Genomic DNA, 20374 nt, shown 5'->3' with positions numbered 1-20374 from the left:
AAAAAGAGTCTTTTTCAAGTCCATCTCTCCATTCCTACCTTGGCGATGATAGCTGGATCTAACTTAGTACTTACATGCTGGTACAAGTCCTGTTTCTGACACTTATTTTTTCCAGATGGATAACGGTATACATTTAACTTCATCAAAATAGATCCCTACCTATAGTCCTTTTAACAGGAAAACAGAGGTTTCTACTACAATTAATCTTTGATCAAACATTTGTACCTGTCTTACCCAGATAGGTATTGAAATCATATTATCTTCCTGTTTTTCTTATTCTAAGCTGCATTTAAACCATACAATATAGTTTCCTGACCATATTTCTCTCAGCTTCTCTTTAAATCATTTAAATTTTCACTTTCCCCCCCCACAAAGTCACATTATATTGACATTTAATTCAAGAAAATTGATGTTTTCTTATTACCATGATGTAACAAAATGCAGCCCTTTGACAGCAAGCATTTTAATGTCCCATTTACCCATATCATCTCAGGAGTTTGTCATAGCAACACCGGATGTTATTTAATAGAGTTGATTCATTGCAGGGTAACTATACTTTGAAGAACTGGCACAAATAACTATGAGTTGGCGGTGCTGCTGCTCCAATGCTGAGCTGATCACAGTAAGAGGTGATGGAGATGGTGTTGAGGGCACCTCTCCAGAACAGTTCTCCATCACCCTCATGCCATTACAAAAACAACTAGTTGACAGGGGCTAAGCAGATGAATGCAAACAATACACAGTCCCCCTCCTCTTGTTTTTCCAGCCTTCCCCCACCCCCCAAAAAAAAAAAAGTGGCTTTGGCGTGGGGTTTGTTGTGGGTCTTAACAGCTTATCAGCTCTTTCAGCATGTTCTGTACCCCACTTTGACTATATAGGGACAGAAGCAGCTTAAGCTTAGCAAGCAATATGGAAGCTTGTCACTGTACTTTTCCATGGTATTTCTGAATCCTGCATTTCTCACATACAATACAGGCTACAGCATTTCTTTCTTCTATGACTTCAAGCATCTTCAAAAAGGGATACAATCACCTTCTTGCAACTAGAAAGTCTTTCTTTTTCCCCCTTCCTTTACAACATGATGTTATAGAAAAAGGTGTTAAGGTCTTTTTCCTAGCTTACATGCTACCATTCCTTTTTCACCTCACATAAGACTTTAAGCGACTAAAGGAAGAATGTGACACACAACACAGTGGGTGTTTTAAATTTCACTAATACTTCACATGAACAAACACACACACATGCCCCAAAAAAACCCAAAACCACCCACCAACAACACTGAACACCAGTTCGGTTTATTAGAGGCCAAAAATATGTCAGACCAAATACTGATTAAATCTTTATTAATAAAAAAATTTAGTATAAAAATATAGTTCATTCTGTACACTTAGAGAAAGGACAAAGATGAAACTACACAATAGCAGTAAAGAAAGATGCATAACAAGTCAATTTAAAGATGCCTAAAACTATGTTTTCAGAATTGTATTCTTTTCTGTTGTCATGTGCCATGCACTTACTGTGTCCACAAAAACTGTAAGCTTCCTGAAGCGGTCACTTGATACACGCTGGAGTTATGCATAACTAACAACCATTAATGTAGCCAACGCTTTTCATCATAGATTAATGTTTGCCATTGTTAGTTCCTCTGGTAACGGACAAAGGCCAGGTAGCTTTACTGATAGTACATCAAAAAATTGCATAGATAATTCACAGAAATTATATAATCCAGCCAAACACTTGTTATTTTCTATGACCTCTGATGCATTTCAGTCATACCCAGCAGAATGAACGATCTGATGTACTGCTTTGCAATGCTGAAGACCAAATGAAGCTATGTTACAGCATTATTCAAGAGCATGAATTATGGCAAAGGTAGACTTGGTTAATAACATTAATGCGATTACTTTGAGTTGAACACTTTGGCAGGTCTAGCACATAACTAAGCTGACAGACAGCAGTGAATATTGATTGGATTAGTCACTTGAGAACAAGTAGGTCTTAAAGCCACAGCAAAGCAGGTGAGAGTAATCTGAAACAGAGCTAGGAGTATCAGCTCTGATTAAGGTTGCTCTTCTGCTTGGAAGTTGTCAGTGTCTATTAGGATTACTGGTTTCTTGTCTATCTCTTCTATTCTGTCCTCAAATACCAACATATGTAGATATGAATGGAAGTTGTACCTGGGTATTTAAGGTTCGGATCTATGCACCCTGCTTGAACAAAGAGACCAAACTAATTACTGTTTCTTTGTGTAATTGGGCTTTCTAAAAGCAAAGCTATTAACAAGCATTCTTGTAAACTTAATCCCTGTAACTGGTACACAAATACTTGATAGAAAACATGGACCATATAGCAGTCCTGCTCTGGACTATATATCCGAATCTTGTTTACATCAGTGTGACTGCCTATAGAGCTGATAAGAGTATCACCTACTGCAAAGTCATTCAGTACTTAAGCTTCTCCTAAACCTACAATATCTTACTTTTACTGTCATTGTTCTCTAACTATCCAAGTAAGTCATCAGGATATTTAAACCTGGTGAGTTCCATTAGAGAGACATCTCAAATTATAGCAAGTCTGTAATGAACAAGGTAGGCCATGGACATGTTCATTAAGCAATATCATTTAAGCTACTGACAAATATTTTGAAAACACACTTTTCCACTCTCCTAAAGGTTTTGTTTTCTTCTTGCAGCTGAACCCAGACATTAGGAAGATCCCAAGCCTCTTGGAAAAACAAGTCTGTCTGTAGTATCCCAGTTAGTAAAGCCAGCATGCTGTCATATTCAACGGTTGGTACTGCAGAAATGTATATAAAAAAAGATTATGAGTAGAATTATCATCATATTCTCCTCAGATATATTTATCTGCCTACGTATTTTTGAATGCACTCATACCAGTTTTTTAACATAAAGTAAAATGGGTAAACTGCATAAATGGGTGTGCAAGTGCTACAGGCAGAGGATTAAATAAATATCACTATAAATGTAGAACAGTAATAGTCACTAGCACCTGCTTAATGTGAAGTAGCATACGAGTTGATTTATTAAAATGAAAACATGGGAAGCTTCTATAGCTGTATACTTCCAGTATCTTTTATTTAAGTCATCAAAATAGCATTGCACCCACCAGATTGTTTTAGCTGATGACAACCTGTTCAGTAACACTTTTACCAAAAGGAAAATGGAATGTAAAAACAGGACTCACCTGCTTGCTGATAGTGTTTTTCTGCCAACAGTTGGTGGAGATGGTTCACTATGGAAAAAGCTTTTTATCCACCAACATTTATCAATTAACTCAGGTAACCCTGCCAAACAAGAAAAAGCCCACACCATTAGACACTGGCTGAATTACAAACAGGCAAAACCAGAAGACGGTTTGAAAGAAGGGAATAATACCATGAAATGTTTTGTCCTGGTCTGTAATGTTCACAGCATCCGAACAGCAGGAGGAGCTGGAAGAAACACTCGATTCCGAGTTCTGTCTTGCTGTTCATGGAAAACAGAGACACACGTAATGAAAAAAAATGCATTGAGAGAGTACACTATTCCTATACCAAGAATTTTCAGACCTGCTGCTATCTTGGAGGAAACAATCTAAAAGATAAGTTTACTTAGCTACAAAGTATAACTTCTGTATCATATATACCATTCTACTACAGTTGTTTATGTAAAAGCTTTTATATAAAAGTTGATCTCTCTGTCTATCTGCTCTTCACTTAAAAGCATAGAGATCTGTTTGCATAGCTTTCATTGAAATCAGTGACAAATCTTATGATCACGTACACACTGCTATCAAAACAAAGGAGTCCATTCTTGAACATTCAAATCCAAACCAACCTAAGAGCTGTACTTCCCACTGCGATGCAACTAAATGCTATACTTGCACTACAGCGCCCATCCTGTACAGAGGGATCCTCATACACCAGATGTGCTCTCAAACCAGTGACTATTTAGTGACATATTCAGAAACAAAAACATGAGTTGATTTTGTGTTCTCCCTAAGCCTGCAAAGTAAATGCAAAGTACAGCTAGAAGCCAGGACTTGCTGGGCTAATGCTTTTTCTATGTCATGTTTTATAATTAAAAAAAATAATAATAATAAAAAAAAATTATATTACATATCCCTAATGAATAATTCTAAATGGGAGGGGAAAAAGGTAGATGAATAACCAGAAGCAGACGCTCATTAAAACTTGTTCCTTGATATAACGAAAAACTCTCCGAGCAATTAAAAACTACCAGGCAAAGACACCCTTTTGCCTCCAGCTCATCCAGACATCGCCAGAAACACTTTCTGACTTCTCCTGAGGGGCAACAATCCGGACACCTCCTCGGGGGAGCCTCGGGGGGCTCAGCCTCCCTCCTCCAGAGGAGCCCCCCCCCCCCCCCCCCCGGCTGGGGGGAGCGGGGGGGCAGCTCCCGGCCCCCCGGAGCACTTACTTCTATAGTACTGGTTCTTGGCCAGGAGGCAGCCGGCGGAGGGTACCGAGGCCATGGCAGCGGCACGACGGGGAAGTCGCGTCTCTCCGGGAGGAGCCTGCAGGGGGAAACGACGCGCTTTACCGGGGCAGGGGGGCCGCGCCGGGCGGCGGAGAGCGGACCGTCGCCCCCGGCCCACCACCGCCGCAGCGGCGGCGGCGGCGGCTCCTCCCCGGCCCGGCGGCTCACCTGCGTCGCCCGGTGAAAGCAGCCGCCGGCAGGGAGCGAGGAAGGGAGGAGGAACGAGGCCGCGCTGCCCTCCACGGCGAGTGCCGCCAGCCCCCCGGGCCGCCCCTATATGGGCCGCGGCGGCGGGCGGCGGGCGGTCCGCCCCGGGGGCGGTGGGGCGGGACGGGACGGGACGGGACGGGACGGGACGGGACGGGAAGGGAAGGGGGGGAGCCAGCCAGCCCCCGGGCAGCCTGCCGCTCAGCCCCGGCCCGAGAGAGCCCGCGGCGGACCCCAGTGCCCGTCCTGGTCCCCTCGGTCCCTCTTCCCGGGTGTCATCTCTGAGCCCTTTTCTGGAGTGCGGGAAGCGGCTGCGTTGGTTGTTCTCTGCCCTGTGGGGAAGGGGAAGAGGGGGACTAAGCAGAGAGGGACCCGTTTCAGTAGAGGGTTTTATTTTGTTTATAAATATGCGCATTACTATGCACATACGCTAGAGAAACTGAAGTCACAGGAACGTTCTCCACTCTCACTGCGGTAAGCGAAACCCGTGATCGTCTAAAGTCTCGGTAAAGTTAGAACGAAGTCCCAGACAGATCACCAAGTAAGTTTTTTCTTCCCATAGATAAATGCACAACTCTCTTTAAATTGTTGTAATCCTAGCTCCTGGCCAAACTTGTCCTACAGTGTGTTTCCTGGCCTTTCAGAATTGTCAACAGTAACAAGTTGATTAATTGAAACAAGTAACAAAGGGGCTTGGCTATTTGAATTGCTCCTGCTCCACAAGGAAATGTTTTATCACGGTTTTTCCTAGCAGCAGTTGGGGTAAGAACACAGCCCGTGTGTGGTGTCTGACACCATGTTACTGCGACATATCTAACTGCTTGATAGCGCGCTCTGTCTCCAATGCTAAGAACATAGTTCATAATAGCTCCTAGCATATTTGTAAGGATGAAAAGCGAACTGCAGGGAAACTGCCTGTAAAATAATACTCATATAGCAGTTGTAACAGATGAGCATAGTGCATTTTCCCGGGACTTTTTATCGACCTGATGTCAGAGTCTTGACGACGTGGTGGTCTTTCCTGAGCAAAACTTGAAGGCTCACCTTTGTGAAATCTGCAAGATGGACACAGAAAATAGGTCGCAGCTGGGTTGGTACCAAGCACTAGCACTAATTACACTGTATGTTTCTCTTGTTATGTAAAAAAATCACTGTTGGAGTAGAAAATTTTACAGATTTCTTGATACCTCATTCACAGAGTATGTCCCTACCCACTGTTGCAGCTCCTTGTTTATGGATACATAAATGTAACTGAACTATTAGCTCATTTTATCCATCACCTCTTTTCCTGTCTTAATAATGAATTTCCATTTTGAGGCTTGTTCTGTTTGTGGGCAATAAACTTCTGCGCTACCCCATTTGTTTTTGTCACCATAAATGCCCTCACACTGGGCACTCTGTTGAATTGTCAGATCCGTTCCTGAAAGACGGGAAGCTTCTCCCCAGAAAGCCGTCGGAAGTGCTCCTCTTGGGCCATGAGGGTGGGCATTTAGAGTGATAGCACTGTATCCTAGACAGAGCTAGTAACATTATGATTTCTTGTATCTGCCATTCTCTTTCCGCTTTAAGATCCTGTTTTAATCTACTCATAACTTTGTCAAGGACATGACTATGTCAGAAAAACCATTTAGGCTCTAACATGCCCATGGTCTGGCCATTGTATTTAGCACGAAAGCAGACATAAGCGGTGCAGTCCCCATGAATATCCATCCATACTAGAGCCATACCGGAACACCAGGTCTGTGAAACTTTAAATTGCTTCACTGCTGCATGTGTATTATTTTACTATATCATTTAGGGTACGTGGTCATTTACCAATTTTGTTCTGGAGCCCTGTTTCATGCATTGCACTGGAATAGAAAGTACTTATTTAATGAGAAGTTTTCCACCACTTCTCCCACTCAATCTGGCATTATGTCCTACCTGTTGTATTTTCTTCAAGTAATGCTCTGAATTCAGAACTACAGATGTCACTGGTGTTTTTTCTTCCATGGTTATTTTGTCAGAGTTCTTCCAAAATACTAGCACATTTATTTTCAAGCATTGCTACAAAACCAAGGCATGCTATTATTTTCGGTTAAAAAGTGAGAATTCTGAGATCCAAAGGAGTTAAGATAAAAGAAGCCACAAAGCTTAGGTGTCTCATATGAGAGCAGTCTAGGACTTTATTTTTGTATAACTATTTAGCACTATGCCACACTTCATTTACACATTTATAGCTCTCATTCACATCAGATACAGATTTAAGTACTCAGCACATTGATAAATCATATTCTCATTAGACATTGAGAAAATTGGTTAGTGGCCACCTATGATAAATGCAAGTAACTCGCATAGCATCAATTACAAACTCAGGAGCAAGGTTATAATTTAGCTTTCAAGACAGTGGTCAATTGCCTTAACCACTGACCTGTTCTTTTCTGCCTGGAAGTCTTTGCTGCATTCACTACTCAACCTCTGTCACAAACATGCAAGAAGTCCTACTAAATGCACTCTATAATCTCTTCAACTTCACAAGCTCAGTGCTTATCCATGCTTCCTGCCAAAAGAGGCAGGAGGCCTATGAAATAAATAGTACATAAACCCCAATTTTATAAAAATGCATTTACAGAAGGAACATTTTCAGCCTTTTGGCTGACTGATATTGTGACCTTAAAAACAGTGTTCATTTTTCATTTGTGTGTGCATAACTATAAAATGGGCAAAACACTGAATGATGTATCATCCCGTGAATCATGGATACTTATCAAAAGTATAACTTAAATTTAAAAATGAAATCAATAGGACCTGTTAAATTAATAAATCTCCCACCTAATCCTTCTGGGATTACCTGGTATAACCCTTTTTAGACATTAAAAGTAAAACATGTCAGTCACAACAACAAAAACAAAAGAACAGTCTATATTGGGCTTCACCTTGAAGCTGACCTGTTAATTATTGACTAGACAAGGTTTATCTAATAAACTTAGCTACTCTTTCAGTTCTTGGAATATCTGTAGGCGTGATGCCAATCTTTCTGGGGACTTGTTTTGGGTCTTTTCTTCCATGCAATTTTGTGACCATTTTTTTACTTTTCCATGTTACTTAACCTTGTGGAAGAGTAGTGTGCCATTGGAAATTGTACTGTGTTGTTTCATGTCTGTGTCCTTTGAATGATTGTATCAGTACTCTGACACTAATGCTTAGAGAGATGTGTACAATTTTAGTGAAAACGTCTTCCCACACGCATATGCAGAAAGATACATTTTTGGCACCTGAGGGTAGAGTGTTGCCTCCTCCCAAGCGTCTGGAAGAGCAGATTTTGCACATTTTCATTGCCCAGTCTTATTGTCCATCCACAATTAACATTTAGGTCAAATTTTGTACAGAAAGTATAAATCACTCATTTGAAGGGAATTGTGTCTTAATTTGACAGTATGACTCTCCATGAGAAGACTGAACTTCCCTGGGTATTATTTTGTCATGGGTGTATTAACATTTTCACAAAAATTTCAGAAATGTTTCCTTCATGCATCTTTCAGTAACTAATTATTCGCTGTCTTAAGAATTTTTTTTGCATATTTGTACTGTTAAATTTTGAAAGGAGCCTGTAGAAAGAGGCTTGCATTAAAGAAATTAGGTAGCTCCATGATGTAAAGTAACAACCATTTGCTATGCAAAAATTAATTATCAAAACTGTTTGGTTTGTTAGCTACTTCCAAGGACCAGTGTCATCACTTACCTTTTTCATTCATTTTACTCGTCAAATATTCCTCCAAACCAGACAGCTTAACAGGAATGTGGGGCTCATCTATCAAAACCAAGAGGATTTGAGGAATTGATGAAGAATTAAATGGCAGTGTGCAAGGTGGCAGGGGAATGGAAATTTATATTGTATGTAGCCTGAAAAGAGACACAGGGCCATAGAGCTGCTGGGGAGACCCTGAGCACAGAAGGGACAGAAAAAGACTTTCTCTTCATCGCTGCAGTGTGTGGCACCACTGCAAATCTTCAGCTTTGTAGTAACGACCACTCCCAGTAGTGAAGTGATTGCTTACTGACAGTTCTGGCACTTTTAAAATTATTATTATTATTCTTAATCCTTACTACAAATGTGAATGGAATACTCTGAAAAAAACCCCAAACATTTAATAAAGAGAAAAAGATTTATTTTTTTTAATTTTTATTCCTGACCATTTAAGATATCAGATGAGATGACACTGAAAGCAAAGGGTAACTACTGAAGTCTAGACTCCATGCAGCACGCCTCTGAATGATGCACATTGCCTGAAATGTCAGCAAAAGTAGGGAAAACACATATTTTGACCTATAAACTGCACTGCCAAAATACTGGAAAAGACTGTATGCATTGCTAAATTGTTAGCACTTGTGCACTTACAGTTAAGTATATCAAGTTTTCAAAAGCTAACAGTTACAAGTTTCCCTTCATTCAGTTCTATGTCCTGTGTAGCACTACACTATAAGAAAACAAAGACATTTTAATGTGTGTCATTTTAGCTATATTTTAGCATTTAATTGAAACACATTTTTCTTTGGCTTCAGATACAAGCAGCTGCACAGGCTTGATAAATTTCTTCCAGCAAGTGACATCTTTTACATCTTTCTAAGGAGACATATGAATACTTGGGCTTTTTGTTACTTTTGTCTTTTAAGTATTCCAAAGAAGAAGCCTTAAGGTTCCAGCATGAACAAATATAGGGGTTATACATTGTATTGCTACAAAATAGAATATGTAATTGAATGGAATTTAACTGAATAAAGCAAAATTGAATCATAAGCATGTTTATATACCCTTTTAATATGTCCCTGGAGATTGACCGATCTATATATATGAGAAGAGTTGTCTTGTTATCCAATTTCACATCCAGTACAGAGATGCAGGGCCCAAACCATGCATATTTTACTATCCTTGTCTATCTTGGTTCAAATAAACATTTTATTGTGCGGCATGCACTTTTTCCAATTGCTGTAAACAGTACTCTGCATCTTGGTGCACACACACAGACTTTGCTCTGATTCACTTCTGTACCTACTCTCTCTCTGTCCTTGCAAGTAGCATGGACTCAGCCTCACCAGACTGAACAGAACCTGACACCTCTGCAGCTCTGCAAAGGCATCTTAGAAGGTTCTTATAGCCTAGTATGCCCCACAGTGTATAGACAGCATTCCTCAGCAGTGAGATATGACACCCTTGGCATCTTCATTTCTTGGCTAGTTGCTCTGTCACCAGGCCAGATGCTCAGAATGGAGCAGCATGAGGTGCAAAAGGAATCAAGGAGCTTGTGAACAAGAAGCACATTTTCATAATTTTGCAACTGGAAAATTTCCCATTTAACTAGCAAAAGAGCTGGCCCAGGCCAGCATCCACCACATCACAGAGCAGAACTGTTTCAAATTTAAGAAGCCAAAGATAGTATACTTGCGCAACTGGGTTAGAACCAACTGTCAGAACAGGTTTATCATGAAGGTGTGTAGGAGCCCTACACAGTGAGGTGGCTATGCCCTGAAGTCAAGAGATCTGTGGTGTCTTTGATGGGAGCGTCACTCTAATCTGCCTTGACCCTGCCCCATCTCCTGAACCCCAGTGCTAACGTCATACTGAGTACAGTGTGGGTGGTTAGGATGCTGGAGAAGTGTCCACCTGCCAGGTCACATCAGAAGAACCTACAGCCCAGCCCATACAACTGTCCTGCAGATGTTGAAAGACCTGTCGAAAATTGTTCATACATGAGCTTCTGGGAAGGAACCAAACTTTAAAGCGTACAGTGCTGCAGGAGTTTACTCTGCTGCAATAAGTGGGAGCTTACACCTAGGAAAAAGAAAAATTACAGTTGCCTTAGCTCTATATGAGCCACAAATGTCCACTGATTTAGTGAAAGCCATGTTATCAGGAAAGCCAAGTAGCCCCACATAGATGGCTCATTCTTCTACCATCTTGTTCTTCTTCATAGCACTTGTGTCTCCTCCGAAGCCACTATATAGTAAACACACACAGCATGTCCTTGTATGTCTCGATCTACTCTATTGCGATAAACACATCCAGTAAGTCGTTATATGTCTCAGGTACCGGCTCTATTTTCTACAGGTACACCTGAAGCAACATGTAAGTCTTAATCCACTCACAAATCAGACCAGCCTGCAGAGAGGCACAGTGGAGGAACACTGACAGCGTAGGACTTCTCACATAATGAGGTCAGGCCAGATCCTCAGTTCATTTGATTGTTATTTCCTTCTTCTCCCACACTTTAGCCAGTTGGCCTCAGAAGTGCAAACTTCATTAGCACTGACCAGGGACTCTGCCATTTTTTCTAGACTTGAACACACTTAGAGTTTGACTGTACTAGTAGTTTAAATATGCTTGGGACCATTCCTTGGCCCTGAAGACAATGGGTATGGAATGGCCTATATCCACACTGTTTTATACTGCAAAATAATATGGTTACATCCAAAATGGTCTGTGAAGAACTGTCTCTTGTTTGTGTTAAATCCCAAGCTGCCTGCGAATTTTTTGGGAGGGAGCCAGGGAAAACCCTAAGCCATTCCAGGACCTTTTTAATAGTACGGATGATCTTGTTCAGTTCCCTGACAGGGCTCCCTGGCATTAACTTAAGGATTAGCACATCACTGGTGCCTGGTATAAGAGGTCCAGAGCCCAGTAAGCTCTCAAACAAGTGAGTCTTTCCTAGGCATCCATTTGCAAACTTACCAGGTTTAATATTAGGGTGTAGGTGGCTAATTAGGGTCCAGTTATTGCATCTCTTTAGATCTTAATTAATCTAATGTGGTTAGAGTTTCCATCTCCACAGATGCTGCTGGTGGGAAGTGTCTTTTGCTCAGGCTGCTGCAAAACTGCCTCTACACACCCAGTGCCAAGTCTTCTAGCACAGCAGGAGCTGGCGCACAGTCCCATTCAGACAACTAGGGAGGGCTTTCTGCCTGAAATATGCAACATGTCCGCAATGCAAAAATAGAGAATAGGCACTGCCAATCCCTGTTTCTGTGACAACTTAGGAGCAAAAAGGAGAGAAGAGCCAGACAAGCAATTTCTTTGGGAGACCATTAGTCCCAGTCTCAGTCTGACTTGACACCGTTGCTGAGCCTCTAGGCATGACATACAGACATTGCATGTTAAGTTGCCTCCATGAAAAACCAAAGGTAGCCAAGCTGGGCACCTCTCAAGGTAAAAATGCCCAGCATCCCAGCTAAATTGACTCCAACCACAAACTCATCTCACTGACAGTGAAGGCAGAGTTGGCAGCATTTGCTGGAGCTGAGGGAAGAAGATGAGGTGTTTCTTCAGGTCCCCTTGTCTATGCATCCTCATGTTTATGTCTGGGAACCCTTTTTGACATGATTTGTGTGTTATTTGCTATTACAGGTTGTGTTTGGCTACATACTGTGCATCTTATCTGCATGCTTTTGCTTTCCTATCTTGTTTTGCTTTTCCAGGTTTGTTTTTGGTCTTTAACCTCGTTCTCCCTTTTCCTGTTTGAATAAACATGTTTTAACTGTTAAAGTTATGTTGATCTCTTTTGTTTTGCAAAGTAATTCTAGGGCTCCTAAGGCTTCACCTGCTTGCATGCCCAACTGCTGCAAGGCAGCACAGCCAGCTCCTGTGGAGTTGAGGGTCCAAAACTAGAAGACAGCATAAAGAGCAGAGAGAGGAACTCTGAAAGGATGAGAGAAGCTTTTAGAAAACAAGAAAGCAATGTAGTCCCAGATAGACACTGTGAACTGGAAACTTTGCTTTAACAATCAAAGGTATCCTGTGCAGATATGCCAGACCCCAAGATCTGAAGGTCACAGCTTTTGGTCAGACTAGAGGGAGAATGACCCTCTTTCTGTTCAAGACAGGAAAAAGTTATGATTCATAGAATCATAGAATAGTTTGGGTTGGAAGGCACCTTTAAAGGTCATCTAGTCCAATGACCATGCAATGAGCAGGGACATCTTCAACTAGATCAGGTTGCTCAAAGCCCCATCCAATCTGGCCTTGAATGTCTGCAGGGACGGGGCATCTACCACCTCTCTGGGCAACCTGTTCCACTGTTTCACCATTCTCATCGTAAAAAAATTCTTCTTTATATCTAGTCTGAACCTACCTTCTTTTAGTTTAAAACCATTACCCCTTGTCCTTGGCTTTTCGGGCTGCAAGTGCACATTGCCAGCTCATGTCCAGCTTTTCATCCACCAGTACCCCCAAGTCCTTCTCTGCTGGGCTGCTCTCAATCCCTTCATCCCCAGCCTGTATTGATACTGGGGGTTGCCCTGATCCAGGTGTAGGACCTTGCCCTTGGCCTTGTTGAACCTCATGAAGTTCACATAGGCCCAATTCTTGAGCTTGTCCAGGTCTCTCTGGATGGCATCCCATCTCTCAGGCATGTCAACTGTATCACTCAGCTTGGTGTCACCTGTAGGCTCCTCCATGGTGAAATGTGTTAGTGGGAGAAGAAGGAATTTAGCCACCAATCTTGGTTTGCCTAATTCTTTCATGGGCACATAGATAGCCATGAGGGAAGATTCCTAATTGCAGGTTTTAGATTTCTTGCTGGCAAATCCAGAGTAACCATAAAGGACAGGGCCTCTTCTTTCCAATGTGCTTCATGCTCCCAGGGTGTGCATGAGGCAGACAAGTTAGTAAGCAAATTACCAAAGTCTGAATTGAAAACCCACAAACACCCCACCAAAGTATATTGTGGAGATGCAATTGGTTGGTCTATATCGGGATCCACTGTTTGCAGGCCACAAGCCTTGGGAACCTGAGGTCATATTCACTGCTACTAAAACTAAAGCAGTATAGTTACAGGTTTAAAACACTGTAAATACAGATTTACAATCCTAGAAACACAGAAGAGGAAATGAAAGAATGGCAAATGGTCCTTTAATCCAGAGTTTCTTAATCTGTAGGACATGCTTTACAAAGGCACTAACAAAAAACTTTCTATGTTTGCTATGTTCTGTAATGAGTCTTAATGAGATGCTAATTAACTCTAAATAAGACCAATTCAGTTGAGATGTGTTGCTCCAGTCCTCTGCCTCTTATGGCAGGATCAACACTGACAGGTGTTTGTCTATTTACTGTGACACTGAATCATGTCAAGTTTGATGTAGAATCATAGACATGGATGTTTAGACTGATGTGCTGCTGGTAGAGGGGATCTCCTTCAGGTAACTGGGAGGCTGACCACACTCTGCTAAATGCTACAGGTACCTCTCCTCAGAGTGACTAGACTGTGCTTCCAGAAGACTCGATTCTTCATACAGCTGCTTGACACAAAACACCTGGGTCCTTGACCTTCATTCTATTCTTATAGTTTAAAATATTCTCAGCCTTGCAGAAGTTTCATCCATTTCTCTCTGACAAATAAGAACTGAGGTCTACTTGCAGCCTTGCAATTTCAGGAACACAGGTATACTTGTAGTATAATTTTATTGATCAGGTTCATAGTAGGTTTTCTTAGCTGTCCTGGGTTCAGCTGGGATAGAGTTAATTTTTACAGGAACTTGGGAGGTGGGGGCATAGCCGGGGCAGCTGACCTGGACTAGCCCAGGAGCTATTCCATACCATGGGACATCATGCTCGGTATATAAATGGGGAGCGGGCCGGGGGGTGGTCTCTGTTTTCGGTGGGGGAAGTGGCGGAGCGTCGGGTCCCGGGTGGTGAGCAGTTGCACTGTGCATCACTCTTTTTGTATACTTTTTTTTTCATTAGTGCCGTTGTTGTTGTTGTAATCTCTTTGTGTTTGTCCCAGTAAACTGCCTTTATCTCAACCCTCGAGGTTCCAGTTTCTTTTTTTTTCCTTTTCTCTCCTCCGTCTCCTCCCCATCCCACCGGAGGGGGGCGGAGGAGTGAGCGAGCGGCTGCGTGGTCCTTTGTTACCGGCCGGGCTGAAACCACGACAGTCCTTTTTGGCGCCCAACGTGGGGCAGAAGGGTTGAGATAACGGCAGAGCTGGCCAGAGCGTGTTGAAACAAATTTGTCATACGCATTTCTTATACTAGATAAATAGATGTTAGTCACAATGTTGTTTCATTTGTTTACATGGTGGCGTTTTGTAAGCTCTTATATGCTCTATGTATTGCCTGTAGTTGCGTATCTCATTTCTGGGAGAGTGATTGGGATTATCATTTTGCTGTACTGGGCAATGTCGACTTGTGAAATGATTACATCACTGGTCATGAGGTTAAGCTGGTATCTGTATGAGGCAGTGATAACATTTCCATACTTTGGGCGCCTTCTGTCGGATTTTATTGGTAATTACACCCAATCCATGGGGAAGTTAGGGGGGGATACCTCCCCCAGCCCGTTCACCTCCCTTTTCTCCTTCCGACTAATTACAACAGCTTTTGAGAATTTTGAATATCCTTGGGATGTGCAAGCCAGTGTGCTGTTAGTGCTATGCCTCCTGAATATGTTTCAGGTCTTCTTTAGGGCTACAAAAAGGCTCTTTTAGAGTACCACTCAGAGATCTCCCCCAAAGCTGGATACTCATGGGTGGCACGGCATGTGGGAGCATATGGGCAAGTATCTAGAGAACTTCTCACTGCCATTGACTTGGAAGTTCACTCCCGAACTACAGAACCCTCATGAAGTGACAGAATATTTGAAAGAAAAATGCTGTGGCTATTCCAAAGACGTACATACTCGCCTCACTGTGCTGGGCCCTGGCCAGTATCTACCAAACACTGCTTGATACTAGGCAGCACCCTCAGGGAGAAAAGATGGAAAACAGAACAACAGGCACCGTGGCTGCCCCTACCCCGACAACAAGCACCGTGGCTGCCCCTACCCCGGTGACAGACACTTCAGCTAAACCAGAGAACCAAACTGTGCCAGTATCAGTCGCCCCTGTACAGAAAAAGAAACACACAAAGAAATCAGTTCGCTTAGCGAGAGATGAAGATGAACCAGGGTCATCGCGAGAACAGGAGGTAGAGGCAGAACCTGAAATAATTACCCGATCTCTATCCATGAGTGAGTTGCGTGACATGCAAAAAGATTTTAGCCGACACCCAGGTGAGCACATTGTTACCTGGCTGCTCCAATGCTGGGATAGCGGGGCTAGTAGTGTGGAATTAGAGGGTAAGGAAGCCAAGCAGTTGGGATCTCTGTCTAGGGAAGGGGGCATCGACAAGGCGATTGGGAGAAAGCCACAAGTCCTCAGCCTCTGGAGGCGACTTCTGTTAGGTGTAAAGGAAAGATACCCCTTCAGGGATGAAGTTACATGTCACCAAGGCAAGTGGACCACCATGGAGAGAGGTATCCAGTACCTGAGAGAATTAGCCGTGCTGGAGGTGATTTATAATGATCCAGAAAATGCGCAGTCACCCACAGATCCAGATGAAGTCCAATGCACACAACCCATGTGGCGGAAGTTTCTACGAAGTGCACCACCAACCTATGCCAACTCATTGGCAGTAATGTCCTGGAGAGAAGGCTATGGACAAATGGTGGATGAATTGGCTGTCCAACTCCGGCAATACGAAGGGAATCTCTCTTCCTCCCTACGGGCCTGTGTCTCAGCTGTAGAGGAGTTGTCCCGAGAGTTCCAGCAATTCAAAGTGGATCTGTCCTCCTCCTCACCTGTACAGGCCCGCATCGCAGTTATTGGGAGTAAGCGTTCCTCTGCCCAAGAGAGAGGAGAGAGAAAGTACACACGACGAGCTAACCTGTGGTTTTACCTGCGTGACCATGGAGAGGACATGAGGAAGTGGGATGGAAAACCCACTTCAGTCTTGGATGCACGGGTACAGGAGTTGCGAGAAAAAGCAACCAGAAAAGAGAATTCTTCTTGGAAAACTGCTGCTCCAGTTTCCCGTGAGCAGTCCCCCAGATGCAGTAGATGGGCTGATCTCATTTCTGATCCCCTTGAAGGGACTTCTGATTTACATGTGCAGAAAGTGAGTAATGGATATTCTAACCAGGATTAGAGGGGCCCTGCCTCCAGCCAGGTGGAGGAGAGGGACAACCGAGTCTACTGGACAGTGTGGATTCGATGGCCTGGCACATCAGACCCACAGGAATATAAGGCTCTAGTGGACACTGGTGCACAATGTACCCTAATGCCATCTAGTTATAAAGGGGCAGAACCCATCTGTATCTCTGGTGTGACAGGGGGATCCCAAGAGCTAACCGTATTGGAAGCTGAAATGAGTCTAACCGGGAATGAGTGGCATAAACACCCCATTGCGACTGGCCCAGAGGCCCTGTGCATCCTTGGTATAGATTATCTCAGGAGGGGTTATTTCAAGGACCCAAAAGGGTACCGTTGGGCCTTTGGTATAGCTGCATTGGAGACGGAGGAGATTGAACAGCTGTCTACCCTGCCGGGTCTCTCCCAAGACCCTTTGGTTGTGGGGTTGCTGAAGGTTGAAGAACAACAGGTGCCAATTGCTACCACGACGGTGCACCAGCGACAATATCGCACCAACCGAGACTCCCTGATCCCCATCCATAAGCTGATTTGCCAATTGGAGAGCCAAGGAGTGATCAGCAAGACTCACTCACCCTTTAATAGTCCCATTTGGGCCATGCAGAAATCCAATGGGGAATGGCGACTAACAGTAGATTATTGTGGGCTGAATGAAGTCACACCACCGCTGAGCGCTGCTCTGCCAGATATGTTAGAGCTTCAATATGAACTGGAATCAAAGGCAGCTAAGTGGTATGCCACAATTGACATTGCTAATGCATTTTTCTCCATTCCTTTGGCAGCGGAGTGCAGGCCTCAGTTTGCTTTCACTTGGAGGGGCGTCCAGTACACCTGGAATCGACTGCCCCAGGGGTGGAAACACAGCCCCACCATTTGTCATGGACTGATCCAGGCTGCACTAGAAAAAGGTGAAGCTCCAGAGCACCTGCAATATATTGATGACATCATCGTATGGGGCAACACGGCAGAAGAAGTTTTTGAGAAAGGGAAGAAAATAATCCAAATCCTTTTGAAGGCTGGTTTTGCCATAAAAGAAAGTAAGGTCAAGGGACCTGCGCAGGAGATCCAGTTCTTAGGAGTAAAATGGCAAGATGGGCGTCATCAGATCCCTGTGGACGTCATCAACAAAATAGTAGCTATGTCCTCACCGACTAATAAAAAGGAAACACAGGCTTTCTTAGGTGTTGTGGGTTTTTGGAGAATGCATATTCCAAATTACAGTCAAATTGTAAGCCCTCTCTACCAAGTTGCTCGGAAGAAGAACGATTTTAAATGGGGGCCTGAGCAACGACAAGCCTTTGAACAGATTAAGCAGGAGATTGTTCACGCAGTAGCTCTTGGGCCAGTCCGGACAGGACAAGATATTAAAAATATGCTCTACACTGCAGCTGGGGAGAATGGCCCTACCTGGAGCCTTTGGCAGAAAGCACCTGGGGAGACCCGTGGCCGACCTCTGGGGTTTTGGAGTCGGGGATATCGAGGATCCGAGGCTCGCTATACTCCAACTGAAAAAGAGATCTTGGCAGCATATGAAGGAGTTCGAGCCGCCTCAGAAGTGGTTGGTACTGAAACACAGCTCTTCTTAGCACCTCGACTGCCAGTGCTGGGCTGGATGTTCAAAGGGAAAGTTTCCTCTACGCATCACGCGACTGACGCCACGTGGAGTAAGTGGATCGCACTGATCACACAGCGAGCTCGCATAGGAAACCCCAGTCGCCCAGGAATATTAGAAGTGATCACGGACTGGCCAGAAGGCAAAGATTTTGGAATGTCGCCAGAGAAAGAGGTGACACGGGCCAAAGAAGCCCCGCTGTATAATAAACTGCCAGAAAATGAGAGGCAATATGCCCTGTTCACTGATGGGTCCTGTCGCATTGTGGGAAAACGTCGAAGGTGGAAGGCTGCTGTATGGAGTCCTACACGACTAGTCGCAGAAACTGCTGAAGGAGAAGGTGAATCGAGTCAGTTTGCAGAGGTGAAAGCCATCCAGCTAGCGTTAGATATTGCTGAAAGAGAAAAGTGGCCAGTGCTCTATCTCTATACTGACTCATGGATGGTGGCAAATGCCCTATGGGGGTGGCTACAGCAATGGAAGAAGGGCAATTGGCAGCGCAGAGGTAAACCCATCTGGGCTGCCACACTGTGGCAAGATATCGCTGTTCGGATAGAGAAGCTAGTGGTAAAAGTACGTCACGTAGATGCTCATGTACCCAAGAGTCGAGCCACTGAAGAACATCAAAACAACCAGCAGGCGGATCAGGCCGCCAAGATTGAAGTGTCTCAGGTGGACCTGGACTGGCAACGTAGCAGTGAGCTATTTATGGCTCAGTGGGCCCACGATACCTCAGGCCATCAGGGAAGAGATGCAACATATAAATGGGCTCGAGATCAAGGGGTGGACTTGACCATGGACACTATCGCACAGGTCATCCGTGAATGTGAAACATGTGCTGCAATTAAGCAAGCCAAGCGGCAAAAACCCCTGTCGCATGGAGGGCGATGGCTGAAATATAAACAGTGGGAAGCCTGGCAGATTGACTATATCACACTCCCACGAACACGCCAAGGCAAGTGCCGTGTGCTTACAATGGTGGAAGCAACCACTGGATGGCTGGAAACATACCCTGTGTCCCATGCCACTGCCCAGAACACTATCCTGGGCCTTGAAAAGAAAATTTTATGGCAACACGGCACCCCAGAAAGAATCGAGTCGGACAATGGGACTCACTTCCGAAACAACCTCGTAGACACCTGGGCCAAAGAACATGGCATTGAGTGGGTGTATCACATCCCTTATCACGCACCAGCCTCCGGAAAAATTGAACGATACAATGGACTGCTGAAAACTATATTGAGAGCGATGGGGGGTGGAACTTTCAAGCATTGGGATACACATTTAACAAAAGCCACCTGGTTAGTTAATACTAGAGGATCCGCCAATCGGGCTGGCCCCGCCCAACCAAGAGTTCCACATACTGTAGAAGGGGATAAAGTCCCTGTAGTGCGCATGAGGAGTATGTTAGGAAAGACAGTCTGGGTTAGTCCTCCCTCAAGCAGAAGCAAACCCATTCAAGGGGTTGTTTTTGCTCAAGGACCTGGGTACACCTGGTGGGTGATGCAGAAGGATGGGGAGGTTCGATGTGTACCTCAGGGAGATTTGATTTTGGGAGAGAATAGCCAGTGAATTGGGTTGTATGATATTTGACTGCTAAATAACCTGCCAATGCATGTCATTGTATCTATAGTGTCTATATGCCATATCAAGGGTATTATTGTGAGAATTATCCAAATGACTACAGGATGGACTTTTGAAACTGAGCCAAGTACAACAGCGATAGAACTTGAACTGGCACCCACCAATTTCCTCAAGATCAACACCTTCGACCTGCAGACCAAGGGCATGAGTTGCACCAAATGTACTAGCCACAAGTTCCAGAGGCAGCGTACAACAACCCAACATCTCACACCATCTCTCTCTTATCCTGAAGAACTGTTACAACAGATAGAGCCCCAAAAATCGATGGACACATTAGAGGGATAGCCCATAGGCTAAAGGAACACCGTGTGTGTGTGTGTGCAAGGTCAGGGGGTGGAGTCCATATACTTATATATAAGACAAGGAAAGTTGTAGTGGTTGATTATGAAAAAAAAATGTAAGATCTGGGCATGATGTAGATGGTATAGAATAAGGGGTGGATAATGTCCTGGGTTCAGCTGGGATAGAGTTAATTTTTA

At 43.9% G+C, this 20374-nt stretch overlaps 1 protein-coding gene across 1 annotated transcript; it reads right to left on the bottom strand.

Annotated features, from left to right (window-relative positions):
- Positions 1-1326: 1326 nt before the first annotated feature.
- Positions 1327-4763, bottom strand: PPDPFL (pancreatic progenitor cell differentiation and proliferation factor like). Its single transcript, XM_049822912.1, has 5 exons — positions 4668-4763; positions 4440-4536; positions 3396-3485; positions 3205-3304; positions 1327-2796 (listed from the first exon to the last, which is right to left on the bottom strand). Exons 2-5 carry the CDS (start codon positions 4492-4494, stop codon positions 2784-2786), a joined length of 258 nt encoding a protein of 85 aa, XP_049678869.1. The 5' UTR covers positions 4495-4536; positions 4668-4763; the 3' UTR covers positions 1327-2783.
- Positions 4764-20374: the final 15611 nt, after the last annotated feature.

The sequence above is a fragment of the Accipiter gentilis genome, chromosome 2, assembly GCF_929443795.1.
Source record: "Accipiter gentilis chromosome 2, bAccGen1.1, whole genome shotgun sequence".
NCBI classification, from domain to species: Eukaryota; Metazoa; Chordata; class Aves; order Accipitriformes; family Accipitridae; genus Astur; species Astur gentilis.
The sequence above is the reverse complement of the archived record's forward strand: the minus strand, read 5'-3'. Positions and strand labels throughout refer to the sequence as shown.

Coding starts and splice junctions, on each gene's coding strand:
- PPDPFL (XM_049822912.1), bottom strand. CDS start 4,494: ATGGCCTCGGTACCCTCCGCCGGCTGCCTCCTGGCCAAGAACCAGTAC. Junction 3,486..4,439: donor CAAGAACCAGTACTATAGAA/GTAAGTGCTCCG, acceptor TTCCATGAACAG/CAAGACAGAACTCGGAATCG. Junction 3,305..3,395: donor CCAGGACAAAACATTTCATG/GTATTATTCCCT, acceptor CTTGTTTGGCAG/GGTTACCTGAGTTAATTGAT.